Source organism: Cupressus sempervirens, chromosome 1, assembly GCF_028749045.1.
Source record: "Cupressus sempervirens isolate cs-2001-9-10 chromosome 1, ASM2874904v1, whole genome shotgun sequence".
Taxonomy (NCBI): Eukaryota; Viridiplantae; Streptophyta; class Pinopsida; order Cupressales; family Cupressaceae; genus Cupressus; species Cupressus sempervirens.
In genome coordinates this window covers 890837129-890854546 of record NC_143118.1, presented here as the reverse complement: position 1 = coordinate 890854546, position 17418 = coordinate 890837129, and the positions used below count along the sequence as shown (strand labels likewise).

At 35.8% G+C, this 17418-nt stretch overlaps 1 protein-coding gene across 3 annotated transcripts; it reads left to right on the top strand.

The window, feature by feature from the left end:
• The first annotated feature begins 460 nt into the window (after positions 1-460).
• On the top strand, positions 461-13360 carry LOC149580720 (SUPPRESSOR OF ABI3-5-like). 3 transcript variants are annotated; one of them, XM_089793071.1, is made up of 18 exons: positions 461-668; positions 857-926; positions 4516-4641; positions 4858-4898; positions 5417-6203; positions 6312-6383; positions 6597-6689; positions 6768-6847; positions 7355-7517; positions 8031-8118; positions 8222-8313; positions 8421-8489; positions 8597-8779; positions 10469-10691; positions 10792-11769; positions 11990-12177; positions 12296-12494; positions 12803-13360. In XM_089793071.1, exons 3-17 carry the CDS (start codon positions 4594-4596, stop codon positions 12476-12478), a joined length of 3288 nt encoding a protein of 1095 aa, XP_089649197.1. In that variant the 5' UTR covers positions 461-668; positions 857-926; positions 4516-4593; the 3' UTR covers positions 12479-12494; positions 12803-13360. The 3 variants fall into 3 exon arrangements, with proteins under 3 accessions (XP_089649197.1, XP_089649192.1, XP_089649205.1); XM_089793066.1 differs by lacking the exon at positions 12803-13360 and having other exon boundaries at positions 12296-12775; XM_089793079.1 differs by lacking the exons at positions 4516-4641; positions 12803-13360 and having other exon boundaries at positions 528-668; positions 12296-12775.
• Positions 13361-17418: the final 4058 nt, after the last annotated feature.

The window sequence follows — 17418 nt, the reverse complement described above, 5'->3', positions numbered from 1 at the left end:
CAACACAATCCCAAAAGGCTTTGTAAAATTCACATAAAAAACCATCACATCCAAGGGACTTATCATCAACCATGGAAAAAAAATCCTTCCACAAGGTCATCAATACACAATGTCTGTTTACAAAAGATTCATTGAGAGTTAGGGAGACGACGGGGAACAAAGGCTAAGCAATCCTCTAGTGCCTTTTGAGAGGCAGGAGCAGGGGCCTGAATTGTGAAAACTTACTAAACATCAACCTAATTTTCTCAAACAATCTTTACTAATTAAAAAGAAACAAGATTTCTCATATAAAGATTAAATTATTATAACATAAAAATATATATATTTTGATACATTTAATTGGAATAGTTACCTAACTCTTGATTAATGCTACCTAAAGTATGTGCATGGGAGTTCCCCAAATTAGATATCACATTGGATAAGGGACACTAATAAAAGTGGGCTTAAATATGAGGGTGTTAGGGCATGGACAACCACTTGTAGCCTACACTACCCAACAATAAGAAACCCAGAAATTTCGTTCTCATCTTCCGTATAGCTTTTTGCGAATGCTAACATTACACCTATACACCCTTTTTATTTAGATCCCGACTGTAGCATCAATCAAAAATTTCCGCAGGTTTTTCTGCGAAGAACAGCATTCAAGCGAGTCAAACATTCCAAACGAAGTATGTGTGATATCTTCAAATGAATTTTGCTATTTGAAATTTTCCAATGAAAGACGGTTATCTGCTTTATATTGATTGTTTTGGTTAGGGCTTTATTTCTCTTTCTTTACAATATTGGATAGTTTTTGCTTGGAGTTTTAGAATCTGCCCACTCAACTTCTTCGTCTAATGGTACCTTGTATTCACAGCAAACGAATAAGAAATAACCGGAGCCAGAAGTCCTTGGGTACTCCTGTACACGCTGCATAGGAATTGAGCGTAAGTGTTTTCCTCTTAAATATCATTTTCTTAATTGAATGCTGTTTTTTTGATCTATTTCGTATCAGAAATGATTAGCTTGTAAATTTATACCCTCCATGATTTTCCAAAACTGATATTGGGAACTTGTATAAATTATCTTTAGGGATTGTAAAGTAGGGCTCGCAGATTAGGTTTTGACTTCGACACTTGTAGACGGACGGTGAAATCCCCTTTTTAACATTGGCCATTGGCCAAACTTTTATAATGGCGGGGCAACGGTGCAACAACTGAAGGACAAATTTTTCTATCAAAATCACGTATTCTTGCACACGGAGATCAAATATCGGATACGGCATGATTCATAATTGCCATGAGTTTTGAAGAAGTTGAGTTTTTTGACAATGGAGTTGCTATCAGGTTTTCTTTTGCTGGGAGACTGAAGTGCCACGTCTTAAGTTTAAGATTATTTTTTCCCTGGCAATCATCCAAGTCTTGCACTTGGCCTCGACAATTGAGATATGGCCTTGTAATGTTAATTTTTAGGTTGCATTATGTGTTGCTGGAGCTAGAAATGAGGGTTTGCATTTCGGAGTTTGCTATTCAGTTATCTACTAACTAGTTAGAGCAAATCACCTCCTATTGACCATGGAGAGGTAAATTTGGCACATTTGAAGGGTAGGGTTATGTTTTGTAAGATCTGCACTGGCTTTTACTACAGAGATATGACCATCCCCAAATTGGGTGGGGTATGTATGTATTATGTATATGAACATCATATTACTATTTACTTTATGTAATGGTGACCTGGGGATGGTTGAAATATGGAAACTTGCACAAAATCTCTATTATTTATTTTAAATAGGCAAATGACGCCTTTTAATGATGGTGGGCTAAGATTCTACAACGGAAGGTTTTTGGTGCCTTTTCTACCACATACACAGATTACACCTGGCCTGGGAGTTGAGACGTGCCCACACAGAATGTGATGCAATCTGTTGATTGCTCGCGGACCTGACTGCCAAGATTTGCAACATAAATAACTAGATGTGATTTGTTGCTAATTTGAATACTATGTTATTTAGTTGGTACATGCACTGGTTGGATTGATCTACAGACTTTTCCATATTTATTGACCTCCTGTTAACCAACAGATAAATATAATGACATGGCTGAAGTGCCTGGGGAACCTTTCTGTCAAAATTATAGAGGACTTGCATCCAGTCACAACTATAGAAGCAGGCAACTCTCTGATTAGTTATGTTACACTACTCATCATCAATGCCCTTTTGGTTGTTTGAACTACAGAATTCGTTATAAGAGACACTGCTTTTAGTCTTTTATGTGATGCTACATTTTTAAGGGAACACTGTTATTGTATTTAGATTTGTTAATCTTGGGGATTATTGGCTACCTGACTGTATTTTGGGGTAGGAACCTGGGTTGCGCTTGCATGAATTTCCAGCATCATTATAATAATATAATACATCCTTGGTACATGACCAATATTCTTGCAATGAGATTTCCAGCGACTTATTTGAGTACAACTCAATAGGTTTTGGAGTCACTTTGCAAAAATATTTCAGATCTGTTATAACTTTTCTAGATTTTACGTGATATGGTTGAGGATTTGATTGATGCGCTTTCAGTAAATCTCCAATCATTTACCACTAGAGTACAATTAAATTTGTAGGCAGTGCAAGTTTTCTGCCCTAACTGTTTTCTAATTTTTATGTGTCAAGGTTCCCTGCACGTACTGTCACAATGTCAAATTTCTCAGCTTAGGGAGCAATTTTATTAGTATTTTTCTAGAGTATTATTTGTGTGCATTTTTCATTTATTCCATGTTTGTTCATGAAGGTTGAGGCTGTAAGTGGATTATTGTAAGGATATGAAATGGTGCCATGGGCTGGTCATCCTTTCACGGATTTATCTCCTCTCTTTAGAAGTTAAAACTTATCCATTTAAAATAATTTAAATAAATGACTGATTGTGTTTACAGTTTTCCAGTATAGTTTGGAAATCTCCACTGTTGAGGATTATTGGTCCAATTCCCAGGTTCTCACTGTGCTTCTCACAGTGGACTTACAAATAGTTTTAAAAAAGGGTACATCATATATTCAGTTTATTTTGAAGACCACTCAGCTTCAGATGATCATACCATACAAATAGTATAGTATTCCCTAGACATTCCCACGATAAACTGCAATTATACAAACTATACTATTGCTATATAAAACAGTAACAGTTTATAAGAGTCATACTTGGGAATCCATACTTTCCCTGCCACCCTTAACATATTAAGACAAGGCGAACTCAAACCAGATTTTGTTAGTGCGATAAATATCCACAAGTAAAAACTAAAAAGTAAATGAATATAGAAGAATAGTCTTCCCATAATTATGATCGAGTGTAGTTTTCTAATTTCCAATTGTGGTATAACTCCAAGAAAAACTTGTTGCTTGAATACTGTTTTGGCAAAGTGGGTGTGTCTGAATTTACATTCAGTGTGTATACTTTATCTGTATGCTTTATGTGTGTACTTTATCTGTATGCTAGGGCATTAAGTAACCAAATAAGATATATTCAATTTTGCATGTGGCATTCTATAGCTGGAAGATTGAAATTATATTTGCCAATCTGTCTATTGCAATACTATATGTTATGCTAAGTTGTAAAGTTTGAGGCTAGATTAGATGGTTTGACTAAGCACTACACATGTTTGTTTTGGTGGTATCTCACTCATGGTGTGCTCATCTCATCTCCACTACCAGTGGTGTGACTTGAAGAACACATAATCAGGAGTTTAAGTTTAAATTAGTTCAAAGTTGTAGTTGCTTTTTCTGCTCTGAGCAACTAAGTTGTATGTCTCTGCAGTCAAATGCAGAAAAAATTCAGCATTAACTGAAAGGGTGAAAGAACAGAATGAGAGGAATCTATTTCAAAAATAGGAATTGATTTTATTTAAATTAATTATAGAAATTTTATGGTATTCAACTGTGGATGCATATTAAAAATTTAGTTCTCCATTGTCTAGTAATTAACACCTCACTATGTGAAATACTAAGTGCATTTTCTTTTTTCCTCTTGTGGACGTTTTTACCCCATTTTTCCTGTTCATATTCTGCCCTCCATGTAAAATGACAGTTTTGAAGATAAATTTTCAGTATTGTAAATAACTATTCTGGCAAATCCGTTTGCTATTAAATTTCTTATAGAATAGTGACACGACTTAAAGAGGACATATTTTGAGTGCATTTTATGTTTGTTATTTGCATATTGCTTAGGTGTATTGCAATATTAGGACTCATATTGCTGTTAATGGATACATTTATAATTCCCTGCATAACTTTTGAAGTGTCATCAAGTGTTGAACCTGACAATGGTTCATGTTGTCTAGTGATAAACATTTGTTCTAATTTAAGGAATGAATGATCAACATGTAAGACTTAAAATCTTAAGTTGTGTTTGAGTGTTAATAATACATTGAAGAAGGTTGGAGTTCAGGGAAGAAATCTTTCTTTGAGGATCCAGTAAGGGATGACCCAGTCAGACTCTGTATTCTTCATTTACTTTGGTGTAACAGTATCTGTTTGTGCATCCGTTACAGGATAGGATTGAGACATCTTGCTCCAGAAGTTGAAGATAAAGAACCTTAACAGGGGTCACGAGGAAGATATTGCCAGTAATGGATCCTGGGCGCTATCCTCTTCAGCAAGGATGGGATACTAACAGCGTATGGCCCACACAATCAATTATGGTTTTCTCCTTAGTCTCCTATGGGAGTGTTTCGAACATATTTGGGTCATGTGATTCTCCTCCATATTTACCTCCATCATAATCAAGAAGCAAGCATAGCCCATGCCCAGTGAAGATATGGATATGGATTTCTCAGCTGAGGGTCCAAACATGTCAATATAATTGCTGACTTCTTATTCTGTTGGATTCACAGGCATTGGAGGGGTACAATGGAGTTCGGGAGCCTGAGTTCAGGTGAGTGCCTTGGCATTATATATTGCTTGTCTTAGTAAATACTACAAATCATTTCCTGGAGGCTCTGCAACTTGATGGTTGACAATAAAAAAAGTTCTATTGGCAATAAACGCTATAGACAGAATATTTGGGATTCTGAAATCAATTGTTTTTTGTTTCTAGCATTTGCAATTGTTTTTTTCAACTTGGTTTTTCTTGATACCAACCCTGGTGCAACATAGTTTGTTTTTTGGAAATGTTTTCTGTCAGAGAAATGGACAACATTTTAGTCACTATGGCAGTTCTTGTGGAAAAGAGTTCCTTTTTAAGAAATGTTTTCTTTCAGAGAATTGAAAACCTGTTTTGCAGCCAAGCAATGTGTGCTGTGAATCTTGATTTTAGTAATGGGAGCTTCAATAATTTGATTTTCGCTTAGCGCTAACAAATATTTTACCATAGAATTTATCAGAAAAGTACAAATTAGTATTTATTCTCATCTATGGTGTAGTCAGTATCATTTTGAAATCATTTTATGGCAGGGTTGGTGGGTCATATGGAGGAAGAAGATATCTGGATGAAGGCTTTTCACGAGAACCTATTTATCCAAGAGGGGCTTTTCGTAGAGAGCTGTTAGAGAGAGACTATCCTTTGGCTCCTCCACCTGTTCTTGGGACCTGGCCTCAGCCAAGGAGGAGGAGTTTAGAAGATGAGATTGCCCTCATAAGAGAAGTGCGCAGACATGAAAAGGTTCCGTATCTTGACAATTTTCGTGATATTGATAACTATCGGGATGTTGATAAGTATCACGATGTGGACAGTTTCTGTGAAATTGATAAATTTCGAGGAGTTGACAGTTATCACGATCTTGATAATTTCCGAGATTATGGTTTTGAGAGGAATGCAAGATATGGTGGACGTGACCGTGAAACATTTGATGCAGATGAGTATGACTATAGACATCGCATGCTACAACCACTTAGGGAGGAGAGCCGTGAAAGAGAATACGAATTCCCCAGGCATGTTGATTATGATTCTGATCATGATAGAGGAAGGAGGGACAGTAGCTGGCGTAAGAGGGACAGGGAAAGAGATAGGAAAGCCCCAAGTAGGGACAGGGACAGAGACAGGGTCCAAACACCTGAGAAAAAACAGCGTGATCGTTCTCGATCTTACAGCCATGATGATCGCACTAGATCACGTTCACCAAGGAGCCGCAGTCATGCTAGAGGCCACAAGGAAGGGAGTCAAGAAGACATTCGCAATGAAACAAAAAATGACAAGCGGAGGGACCGTGATGAGAAGCGTCACCAAGAGCGTACACCAGTGGTAAGTTGCTAATTAAGAAAATTTCTTCTACTGTTTTTTTTGATCCATAGCTAGTTTTTATTTAGTGGCTTGAATGTTCTGCTAAAATTTGCTTATCACTCTGTGCAGGCACCCTCAGCCACACTTGTTGTGAAGGGTTTGTCACAAAAGACCACCGAAGATGATCTGTATAAGGCTCTGGTAAGTCTTTGTATTAGATTGATGCATTCAGTATCATTCTGTACATTATTTGAATTTCGTTTGGTTTACTTTTGTTATTTTCTTTGGAAGTGCATACACTTCTAGTTTGATTGTACGCTGTACCCTCAAATGATTTATTTAGTACTGTCAGATCTCTATTTGATTTGTGCTTGTAATCTGAAAACTGTATTACCTTCAATTTGTCATTTGTAGGAAGAATGGGGTCCCCTACGACATGTTCGTGTCATTAAGGAGAGGAACTCAGGCATATCACGCGGTTTTGCGTTCATTGATTTTCCTTCAATAGTAAGATTTTTCCTGACATTGTCGTTTTGTTTCAAGATGATTTAATTCTTGCTATTTTAACTTCTCTGTCACTTTTAGGAAGCAGCTCGCACCATGCTAGAAGGGGTCGGAGATGATGGCTTGGTTGTTGATGGTCGTCGCCTTTTCTTTGAGTACAGGTTTGTGGCTTCTTCAATGACATGTTCTGCAATCATTTATTTGGATTTGTTGTGACTATTCTTTTTAAACATTTAAGAGTGTAAGATAATTAATGTTCATCATGGAGGGACCATGCATAGTTGATATGCATCAGAGAGTGATTATCTGTAGCCAAGATTGTGGACTATTAATTAAGACAAATATAGAGGTTGCCACTGATTTTCCCTTAAATCGAGTCCTCCTTTTCATCAGAATTTGCTATTTCTTGTTTGATGCCTCTTTTGGTATAAACTTGGTCATTTTCCTGTTCTTTGATGTTGAATGTAGCTCATTTCTGTTATTTTTTGGGACTTATTAAGCAATTGTTTTGAAATCCTTTCTTTACAGGATTTTCCTTTTGAATTTTACATGTCTCTTTTTTTGAATTTTAGACTTTCTAGACCATTTATCAACACAAACACTTATACATAGCTGACATTTCGTGTCAGCTATAGACATCTAAAATGTGTACCCTTTGCATATAGCAGTAGCAAGCCAACTGGAGGTTTAGGAGGACCGCAGACAGGAAATGAAAATGCGGCAAAAGGGTCAACAACTCAAGGGTTCACTAAAGGTAGTGGTCCTGCAGCTGACTGGATGTGTACTGTTTGTGGCTGTGTCAACTTTGCTCGCCGGATGTCATGTTTTCAGGTTTGCTTTTTCTTAATGCGGTTAATTTTTCAGTTGATAAGACAGAGTAAGGTGTTGTTGACTTGCATGTTGCGTGTAGTTTGTAAAGCTCTAAGGCGAGTTGTATGCAATATTTGTCGTTTAACACTCACATGGTTAAGAACTATTTTGCAGGGTCTAATGTAGTTGTTGGACTTAAAATTAGTTGTACACATTAAATCTCTTAAGGGTTCGCAAATAAATGGACTGCGGTGGATTAGCTGTTAGTGTTTCAAAATTTAATTTTAAAGAGTTATAGGGGTGCCACATTTAGGCCATTTTGTAATTTCTGAAATTGTTTGTGTGTCAATAGTAAATACGCATTTGATTATAGGTTAAGCTATTGGTGGTTTAGAATTTGTTGGAAACATTGAAATAGAATCTTGATTTTGCAACTAAGCTTCTAAGTCTTTTAAAATGAAAACAATGAGTGGGCCCTAAAACTTTTTGGTAGCTACCAAAACAAAGGTATGGTCTAATTTATATGAATGACAGTGCAATGAAGGACGTACCGAGGATGCTCCTGCAGCTGATGTTAGTGCTTCTAATCCAGCACCAAATGGAAAGAAAGGATCAGAGTCTGGTAGGATGCATTATTTTCTTTTCAAAAAAACCATCAAGATGTATTTTGCAAACATTCTGTGTTGGTTATGACAGTTGTAATCGCTTGTTTTTTCTTGCTACAGGACCAACGCATGTATTGGTTGTTCGTGGGCTAGATGAGAATGCCAATGAAGAAATGTTGCATTATGAGTTTTCAAAACATGCTGCTATCAAGGTAAGTGTTTTACATAATCTAGTGCAATCTAAACCTAATATGGATTTACCATTATTTCTTTGGCATTGACATAAAATATTTATACATTAATAAACCATTGTGTGCAGGACCTCCGTCTTGTTCGTGATAAGTTTACCCATGTTTCAAGAGGCTTTGCATTTGTACACTTTCATTCAGTAATGATCTTCCTTATCAGTTTTGCTTTAAATCTTATCAAGCCTATTTTTTCACTGCTTCTTTAGCTTTATTGTTGCGTGTTCTGATATAGAAATTAATGGACCAGGTGGAAGATGCAACAAAAGCTTTGGAGGCAACGAATGGAACAAACCTAGAAAAAAATGGCCAAGTCTTAAGAGTTGCTTATGCAAAGAGTATTCATGGTCCAGGTTCCTCAGCAACTGCTTCTACTTCTCAGGCCAGCAGCCTTGCAGCAGCTGCAATCGAAGCTGCAACATTTGCACAACAGGTTTGTTATTTCATTTTTGTATTTTCCTTTTTTGAATTTCAATATGACTTCTCAACTTTAGTTTGGACAGTACGATTTTACATGCTTCAGAAAATGGTTTTTATATGCAAGTTTGAGATTGTATTATCGAAACATGCTTTTTCTACAAGTTTGTAGATGTAGTTATGATCTCTAGGGGGTAAAAATGAGGGACAATTAGAACCTATCTCTTTGATCATTTGTTTGAATGAAGGGAAGGACCCACATCAAATGGGATGGCACTTGCATAAAAGAATTTAGCAGTTGAAGACGAAGTTGCTTCCCATGCCCACAAATTAAACATATATGTAACTATCCTTGGCATCTCACCACAACTATAGTACCGCGCACTTTCCTTTTGCTGCAATATCACTACTACCAATAAGTTACTAGGTATGGATGGCATATCCATAGATGATTGTCCACTGGCAGGAGGAAGTGCAGAAGGATGTGCTAGCATCGTCAGACTTTTAGACCTCATTTACATCTCCATTGCAATAAAGGGCTGTCTACCTTCTCACTTTCCTTTATATTGAGACAAACATTAGTTCCATGGTCTATAACACTTGAGAAATAAGCCTGCACCCTTGTGTGGCTTCTAAAATCTGTCTTGCAAGTTTGACACCACACTCTACCCCCTCCTCGAATTTCTCCTATGTTGCGATTTCAATTTTGGTATCTAGGGCTGTCACAAGTCATAGAATATTTTTTCTGTATTGTTTGAGCAGCCTTTTGCATAAGAGCACTTGTATTTAGTGTCTGTTCACATCCATCCCTAACACACCCACACTTTAATGAGGCCGAAACTCTTCCTTTAATTTTTACCTTTTTTGCTTTGTTGTCACTACTGTCATTATCTGTGCTTTTCATGCTGGATTTGTGAGATTTAATGAAACTTGATGCTGAAATTTGGTTTTAAAAAAAAGAAATTGACATTACAGAAAGCTTTATGTAAGTCAATAAAATAAAGTAAAAGGATATAATGATTTCTTTCAAAAACTATGCCTCGGATTCAACTTATACAAAGCCTGCAAAAAGGTTTCTTTCTCCTTAAACTATTAACTTTGTTGCAATCTGAAATATTTTTTTTCTACAAACATAAAATGGAATCAAATGCATTCTAATGAGGCCATTTTGCCCATATACAAAATACTTGGGTATGGTTGGTCATAAAAAAATGTTTAAATTAGTGGTTTTCTGGTGGTCTTTTGAATGCATTGAAAACAGTTGGAACCAGTGGCAGTCCCCTTGAAAAACATTCATTCTCCCTCTCTTGTGCGAGATGTTTTTGGTTTCAGGGCCATTGACCATTGTCATTTCTCACCTCATTCCCAGAATGTTCTGGAAATAGTGACATGTTAAAAAAAGGCCAGGGACTTTGATGAAGCTCTTTGATTCAGTAACTATTTACCATCTTAGATCATGTTGCTATTGATGACATATTTTGTGGGATTACATATTATATAGTCTTGCTGTTTGTTCTCGTGTCTTTTTAAGCTTTCTTGCATGCATAATTCTGATTTATTTATATAATTTATCATTGTGATCTTTAAGGTACCATGGTTGTCTCTATATGGCAACAAATGATTTTTTTAAGCAGTGATTGGCAGTAGCTTTTCCCATTTTTTGTCTGATTGCTACTAATTGTAATTTTTTGTTTTCTCTGTGCAGTATGATGCTGTTGGATGGGCACCCAAGGAGTACAACCCTGATGACAAACAACAGAATGGAGGAAATGGGACTGAAGCAAGGGTTGAAGGAAGTTCTGATGCTGGGAATTCAGCTCCTGGGTCTTCTGGGGCAGGTGCAGCTCCTCAGTCTGGTTTTGTTTGGGACGAAGCATCTGGCTACTATTACGATGCAGCTTCTGGGTTTTATTATGATGGGCATAGTGGTGTGTATTTTTTCTCTTGTTTTTTAGCTAAAAAATATTTGGGTGCCTTCGGACTAGTTTTTATTGTTGGTATCATTTTAAAGTTTCAAATAACATGCAGGTCTTTACTATGATGGTAATAATGGTACCTGGTATTCCTATGACCAAGATACACACCAGTATATTCCCTATGTAGATCAAAGTGGTGATGCTAATAAGACAAAGGCTGCAGAAGGAGCAGCTAAGAAGGCAGTCATATCAGCTCCTGCTGCAACCATAACTACCAATAATGAAGTGCCAGATAAAAAACCTTCTTTGCCAGATGCTGTTCAGGCTGCTGCAGCTGCTGCACTGGCTGCAACAAAAAAAGAGAAGGAAAAACTGAAGGAAATTAGGCTAGCATCGAAAGGCAGCATACTTGCTAGTAAGAAAAAGATAAGCAATGTGCTGTCAATGTGGAAGCAGCGCAATCATGAAGGTCAGACTGCTCGTATTGTTCTAGATGATAGTCCTTCAGCAACTTCTTCTGCTTCTAATGATGATAAACATAATAATGTAAATATCTCTGGTAAGAGTATAAACACTTCAAAGTTCAGGGCTGATGTGGCAAATGGAAAGGAATGTCAGAATCTAGTGTCAACTTCTGGTCTTTCTGGTCTGGGGGTAGGAAATACATTTGGTATTAGTAATCTTGCTCAATATGATACTGCTGTAAAGCCAAAGCCTGTGCCTGTTAGTAATAGTGCTGGAGGTACAATAAGGGGTGTGATTAGAGAATCAGGAAGAGCTGTGATGAAAGCCCCCGACACAAGCTATTCAGCATCTATGGGTACAGCACTGTCAGGGACTTCAATGGGCACAGCACTTTCAGGGACTTCACCTGCTGGGCCTGCTGGTGTCTCTGAGGCAAATGCAGTTTTAACTCCATTCAAGACAGATGCATCAGCATTAGGCTCGTATGGCACTGCATCTGGAACAAAGCGCAGATTTTCAGAAACACCTCAATCTGGTTATAGGGACAGAGCAGCAGAACGGCGTAGTCTCTATGGAAACTCAGCAGCTACAGACAGTCTACTAGATCTTGAGTTTGCAGAAAAAAGTAAGCTTGAAATTTGTTATTTAGTCATTTCCATAAATTACACCCTTTGTTTAGGAATCACTAGCAGCTATTAGAACTAAGTGTAGGCAATGTTAATTTAATTGTTTGTCTTTTACATAATTATAATAGTGGTAGTTCTTCTGTGAGGCTGTTCTGTTGTTAATGTTATAAAAACACATTGATATTGTTTCAATTTCTAAGAAATGTTTTCATTTTCCAGGTCTGGGAAGCAGGGGAAGAAGTTCTGACATGCCATTTCCTCCAGGTGTTGGTGGGGTAAAGTCTATTGGTTTAGGCTTGCCAGGAGGTGAAACTCAAAGTTACGAGATTATTACAACTGATAAAGCTATTGATGGTAGCAACGTGGGAAATCGCATGCTGCGAAACATGGGCTGGCAAGAAGGCTCGGTATACTATTTAACTTATTAATGCTTTTCCTCAAAAAGTAATGTATGTAGTACTTCAGAAATTTCAAGCAGATTAAATCTTTTGTAAACCTATTTATGCTATTTCATCAATGGATCAGGGACTTGGGAAGGATGGAACTGGCATTGTGGAGCCTGTACAAGCACAGGCTACAGAAGAAAGGGCTGGTCTTGGTAGTCAGATACAACGGAAAGTTGATCCTCGATTTGAGACTCATGCTGGGGATAGCTACAGGGTTGCTATACAGAAGAAAGCTCTTGCCAGATTTCATGAAATGGATTAGTTTGAAACATTTGAAGGTTTGTCTCTTTTAAGCATCAGGTTTGGTGTCTATCCTAGTTTGCTTGTAATTCAGTGGTCAAGTAGAATTGTCTCTGCATCATTGAAGATATTTGGTATTGGGCCGGGTTCTTCTTTTGGCCATTCTACCAGTAATTTATACAAGCTAAATGGGTGATATTGTGAACATTCAGGTTCTTATTCATCAGTTCTAGTCTGTCAATAATAGAAGCTGAATGGACACTGACATGTAACTACAATTTATAAAATCAAGAATTTGAGATGCATTCAATTCTAATAAGCTATTATTTTCTACATGGTTCTGTAGGAGGAGCTTGATTGTGTTCAAAGTTCTTGATATTGATAAATTACAGAGTTTGCTCTAGATCCTTTGAACTCTGTTAATTAATAATTTAATACAGTTGCATATATTGTGTAACCAATCTGTTCTGTAAATGGGCATTGCATGGGCAATCAGAATCCCAGAATTTGTAATCACAACATGAATCCATGCCCTAGAAAGACAAAACATATCTGTACTTCTGTTGCAAAGTTTTTTCTGAAAAGTGTCTGAATTTTGTGTCAATTGAATGGAGATTGTATGTTTCCATTCTGATGGTACAGTGTATTCCATATAGCAATACAAATGTAATCTGATTGCATGGGCAATCAGAATCTCAGAATTTGTAATCACAACATGACTCCATGCCCTAGAAGCCTATCTTTACTTCTGTTGCAAAGTTTTTCTGTGAAGTGTATGAATTTTGCGTCAATGGAATGGAGATTATAAGTTTCCATTCTGATGGTACAGTGTATTCCATAGAGCAATACAAATGTAATCTGAATGCATAAATTTTTGTATACAAAGACATTTTCAGGATTGGAACTGAACTGTCATACATCTGAAAAATGTTCAGCTGTTAAAAAGTTGTCTATTTTTTAGGACGTTGAAATAGGATTTTGAAGTGCATTTAATACAATTTCTAAATATTAAAAAGTAAAATCATTTTAATAGTGATCTGAACTAGCACAAAGTGTACTTTAGTGTTTCTTGATTTTCAACCTCTCTGAATGTATATGGAATTGATACTGTTTTATAACTGGCATGATGCTTTGAGTATTAGGGGATAAAGGAAGTGGTGAAACAGATATGATTTGCGTGCTGTTATATATATCACTGGATGTCATATATAAAAAGAACTATATTTTTCGACTCAAATGATAGGGAACATCAAATTCGAGTAAGCCAAACTAATTGCTGTTTCAACTGGAGGTGTGAACCTATGTCAAATTATGTCTATTCAGCTGAGGAATTGGATGGACTTCACATTGTCATCCAAGTGCACCTCCCAATGTCTTTATAAGCACATAGCATATGCAGAGATTATTATGTATTGATGATGCTATCCTCCAATGTTTCATTATTTAATCAAATGGTCACAAATGCAAATGTTAAAAAATATAAAATTCAGCTCAGTTTTTTGAAACTGTGAAACTTTAAACTTCCCACTGACCCATAGTTGTATGTTCAACTGGGTGAAATACTTCTTTGTTTCTCACTTTCGATGATCGTATTCAGTGATCATCAATTCATTTTGCCTGAGAGCATTTCTACTCACACTTTGCTTGAATGCCTACCTTTTATTTTTCCCTGGAAGGAGGTGATCAGGTCAACTTACAGATGTTTATCAATTGTTTGCTCTGGGATCTAAGTGGATCATAATGAATATTGATTTCAATTGTGTTAGGGAGACCAAATCCACAGTTTTAGTAAAGAGTCATCCTATAAATGTTATATTCGGTACATCAAAATGCAGAATTTTGACAACAGAAGCAGAACATAGGTGAAACAAAAGCAGAAAAAGGTAATGTTTTGAAAATAAGTGTCTGCAGAAGTGCACAAAGGTTCAAGGATTATTTCAATTTCTGAGGCGCATTTAAGTGCATTTTACTGATATGGCATATTCCAAATTTTCACATCAGATTTTACTTGAGCCGAATCTACTTTGCACTGACATGGGTGATCTACATAAGACATAATAGAGCATTCCAAATTTAAGGCAAAGGTCCTAGAATCTTTTAGTTGACTTGTATTTTATCCTGTTCCACGCCTGTTTTTAATAAATACTGGGCAAGATGAAGTTGTAGGATGGTATACAATAAGGCTAGCGTCTATCCAGTCATCATTAACCTAAGTTTAATGAAGAAGAGTTCAAAAGAAAAGAACTAAGCGCCTCCTTGATAAGATTCAACTTTCTGAGACTTCATAGACATTTCAATGCCCGTCAATTATTTTGACATTTCATGGAAGCAATTGATTGCAGATCCCGAGAGATGATTATGGGGACAGACACGAACTGCTTAACCTATTTGAAGCCCGTGTACTGTCCGAGCGACCCTATTACACAATTTTACCAGTATTGCTTAATTTTAATTAGTCAGCCTTGGTGAACTCTTACTAGTGTCGTTTAATTTTAACCTGTCAGCCTCGATGAACAACTTAAACAAGTACACATTACATACACTTGTAAAGTTACAGATCTGTACTCGTGCTATCAAAGAAAATCAAATTGTTTCACAACTCATATAGTGGTGTTTTGCGATGAAACAACCAAGGAAGAAAGCAAGGATTGTAACCTATGGTGGGTTTTGAAATAAGAGTCGAGTGAAGTACCAAGTCCTGCAACTTGCATTAGTCTATGTTGCCCTTGTTCTAATACAATAATTTATTAGATTTTGCTCATTTAATATTGATAACTACTCGTAAAAAAATTACTACTCAGAATTTTTAATATATCATTGTTTTTGTGAAAAATGAATGTTATTGTAATACTGTATATTTGTTTAAAATATTTTATGGACATGGGGAGAGTTTTGAGAAATTCTTATGAAAGAGTTCTTCAAAGAATGCGATTGTCACAAAATGTTTTTAATTTAAGTGTATTAAATATTAAGTAGATATAATGAATTTTAAAAATATTGAAAAATTAAAAGGTCAGACACTTGGAAGAGATTTTTTTACTAATTTGAAACAAAAATACCTTTTTACTATTTACTTTGTTTTATTTTATTTTTTTATAACTATTCACTATGAAATAAATATATTAAATTTGAACTTAAAAAAAGTAAAGTATCTTAAATAAATTATTATAAATATTTAAATATATTAAAACTATAATTATTAATTATCATTTTAATTAAAAACAAATAATTAAAATATAGTATAATAGATTTTACAATTCAAATTGGAAACTATTTTATCCTAAATGCATAGGTGACACAAATGGTAGACGGAAGTCTTGAAAAACTGTGTGACACGTTGACTATTCTTAAAACATGCAACAATTACAACTCTTAGAATATGCAACAGGCTACAGTGTGCTATTGTAGTTTTCATTCTAATCAATTGCCAAGCAAAAATCGTGGCAAATGCTACTCAATTGAAGTCCCCTTGTTTTTAATCTGCATATGGTTCAAACCAGCCAGCTATGATTGTTTTTAATAAAGCAATCCTATTGCATCTTCAAAGACTGCAACATTTGTTCCATTGTACCACGACTAGCCCACGTCACCATGCTTGCGAACAAGATTTTTCTCTAAATATAAAATCCTTTCAAGCTCTTAAGAGCCTCCAAAACATAAAAATGCCTTGCCGGAAAACTCTCCAGGCTTTGGCTAATAAATACTCTCAGACTCTACCCATACAAAAACTAGTTTCATAAACATATATTTATTTAGAAAACTTATTCCATTAGCTAAAAGAATCTTCAGAAAACGGTTTTGAAACCAAAGTAGCAGGCAGCATTGCTACAACGCGGGCAGCATCAAACAATTTCCACAATTTCCTCAATTTCCCATGAATAAAAGTAGGATGAAACATTTTTTCTGCCGTTCAAATTACAAGAACACAACCCTAAATTACCTTGCTGAAATTTAGGCCAGTCCGTTTTCTACGAGAAGGTGATGACGATTTTAGCTCGCTGTGAATGCCAACACAGGTTGAGATTGCTAGCTCTTGTCCGCAATAGATGATCTATTCTCTCTGCAGAAGTCTCTATATTTAATGCGGAAATGCAGCGTTCTGCTAAGAAATAAACTTTAACACTGGTAGGAAATGCAGTGTTGTATAATTAATGATATTGATTGTAGTATTGAATGATGCAACAACAAGAAGGGTGATGGTAAATTTGATTATTTTTTTAATATCAATACATTTTTTTCATTGCCTTTTCCATCACTGACCAATACAATTTGAAGAAAATTGTATTTTTTTAATTTTAAAAATAGAATCAAATGAATAGAACTTTTGCAAACATAGGTAAGTCTCTAAAATTTAAAAGTTATATAAGCTATCAAACTAATATGTGACATTTAATGACTCCATTAGTTAAAAGACACAACTAATAAAAGTATAACCGAGTATAAGAACCAAGCTTTGTGAGGGACTCATCTAATTTATTATTAATATTAACATTTTGTAACTTCTGTTCAAGCTTCTGGGTGAGATTGTGTGAGATTTTTTTAGCATCAATGTTTTGGATCATACTCAATGATCCATCATTAGGATGATAGTGAGAGAGATAAGAATGTGATGATGGATCATTGAGTATGACACATTCTTAGCTCTCTCACTATCATCTTGATCATGGATCATTAAGTATGATCCGACACGTTGATGCTCAAAAAATCTCACACAATCTCATTTAGAAGCTTGAACAAAATATCATGGATTGTGGAAATCTGTTGCAATTAATTTTGTAACAAGACATTACCATTCTCTGCCATCTCTTAGTGAATGTGATATTTAACATCAACACACTTACCATGAGCGTGATGTATGAGATTAGTCGCCAAACATATACGCATGATGTATGAGATCAGTAGCCCAACAAATGGCTCTTTGATTATTACAACCAATTCTAACAACTCTAATTATAATTAGTA

Coding starts and splice junctions, on each gene's coding strand:
- LOC149580720 (XM_089793071.1), top strand. CDS start 4,594: ATGGATCCTGGGCGCTATCCTCTTCAGCAAGGATGGGATACTAACAGC. Junction 6,204..6,311: donor ACCAAGAGCGTACACCAGTG/GTAAGTTGCTAA, acceptor CACTCTGTGCAG/GCACCCTCAGCCACACTTGT. Junction 8,780..10,468: donor CTGCAACATTTGCACAACAG/GTTTGTTATTTC, acceptor TTCTCTGTGCAG/TATGATGCTGTTGGATGGGC.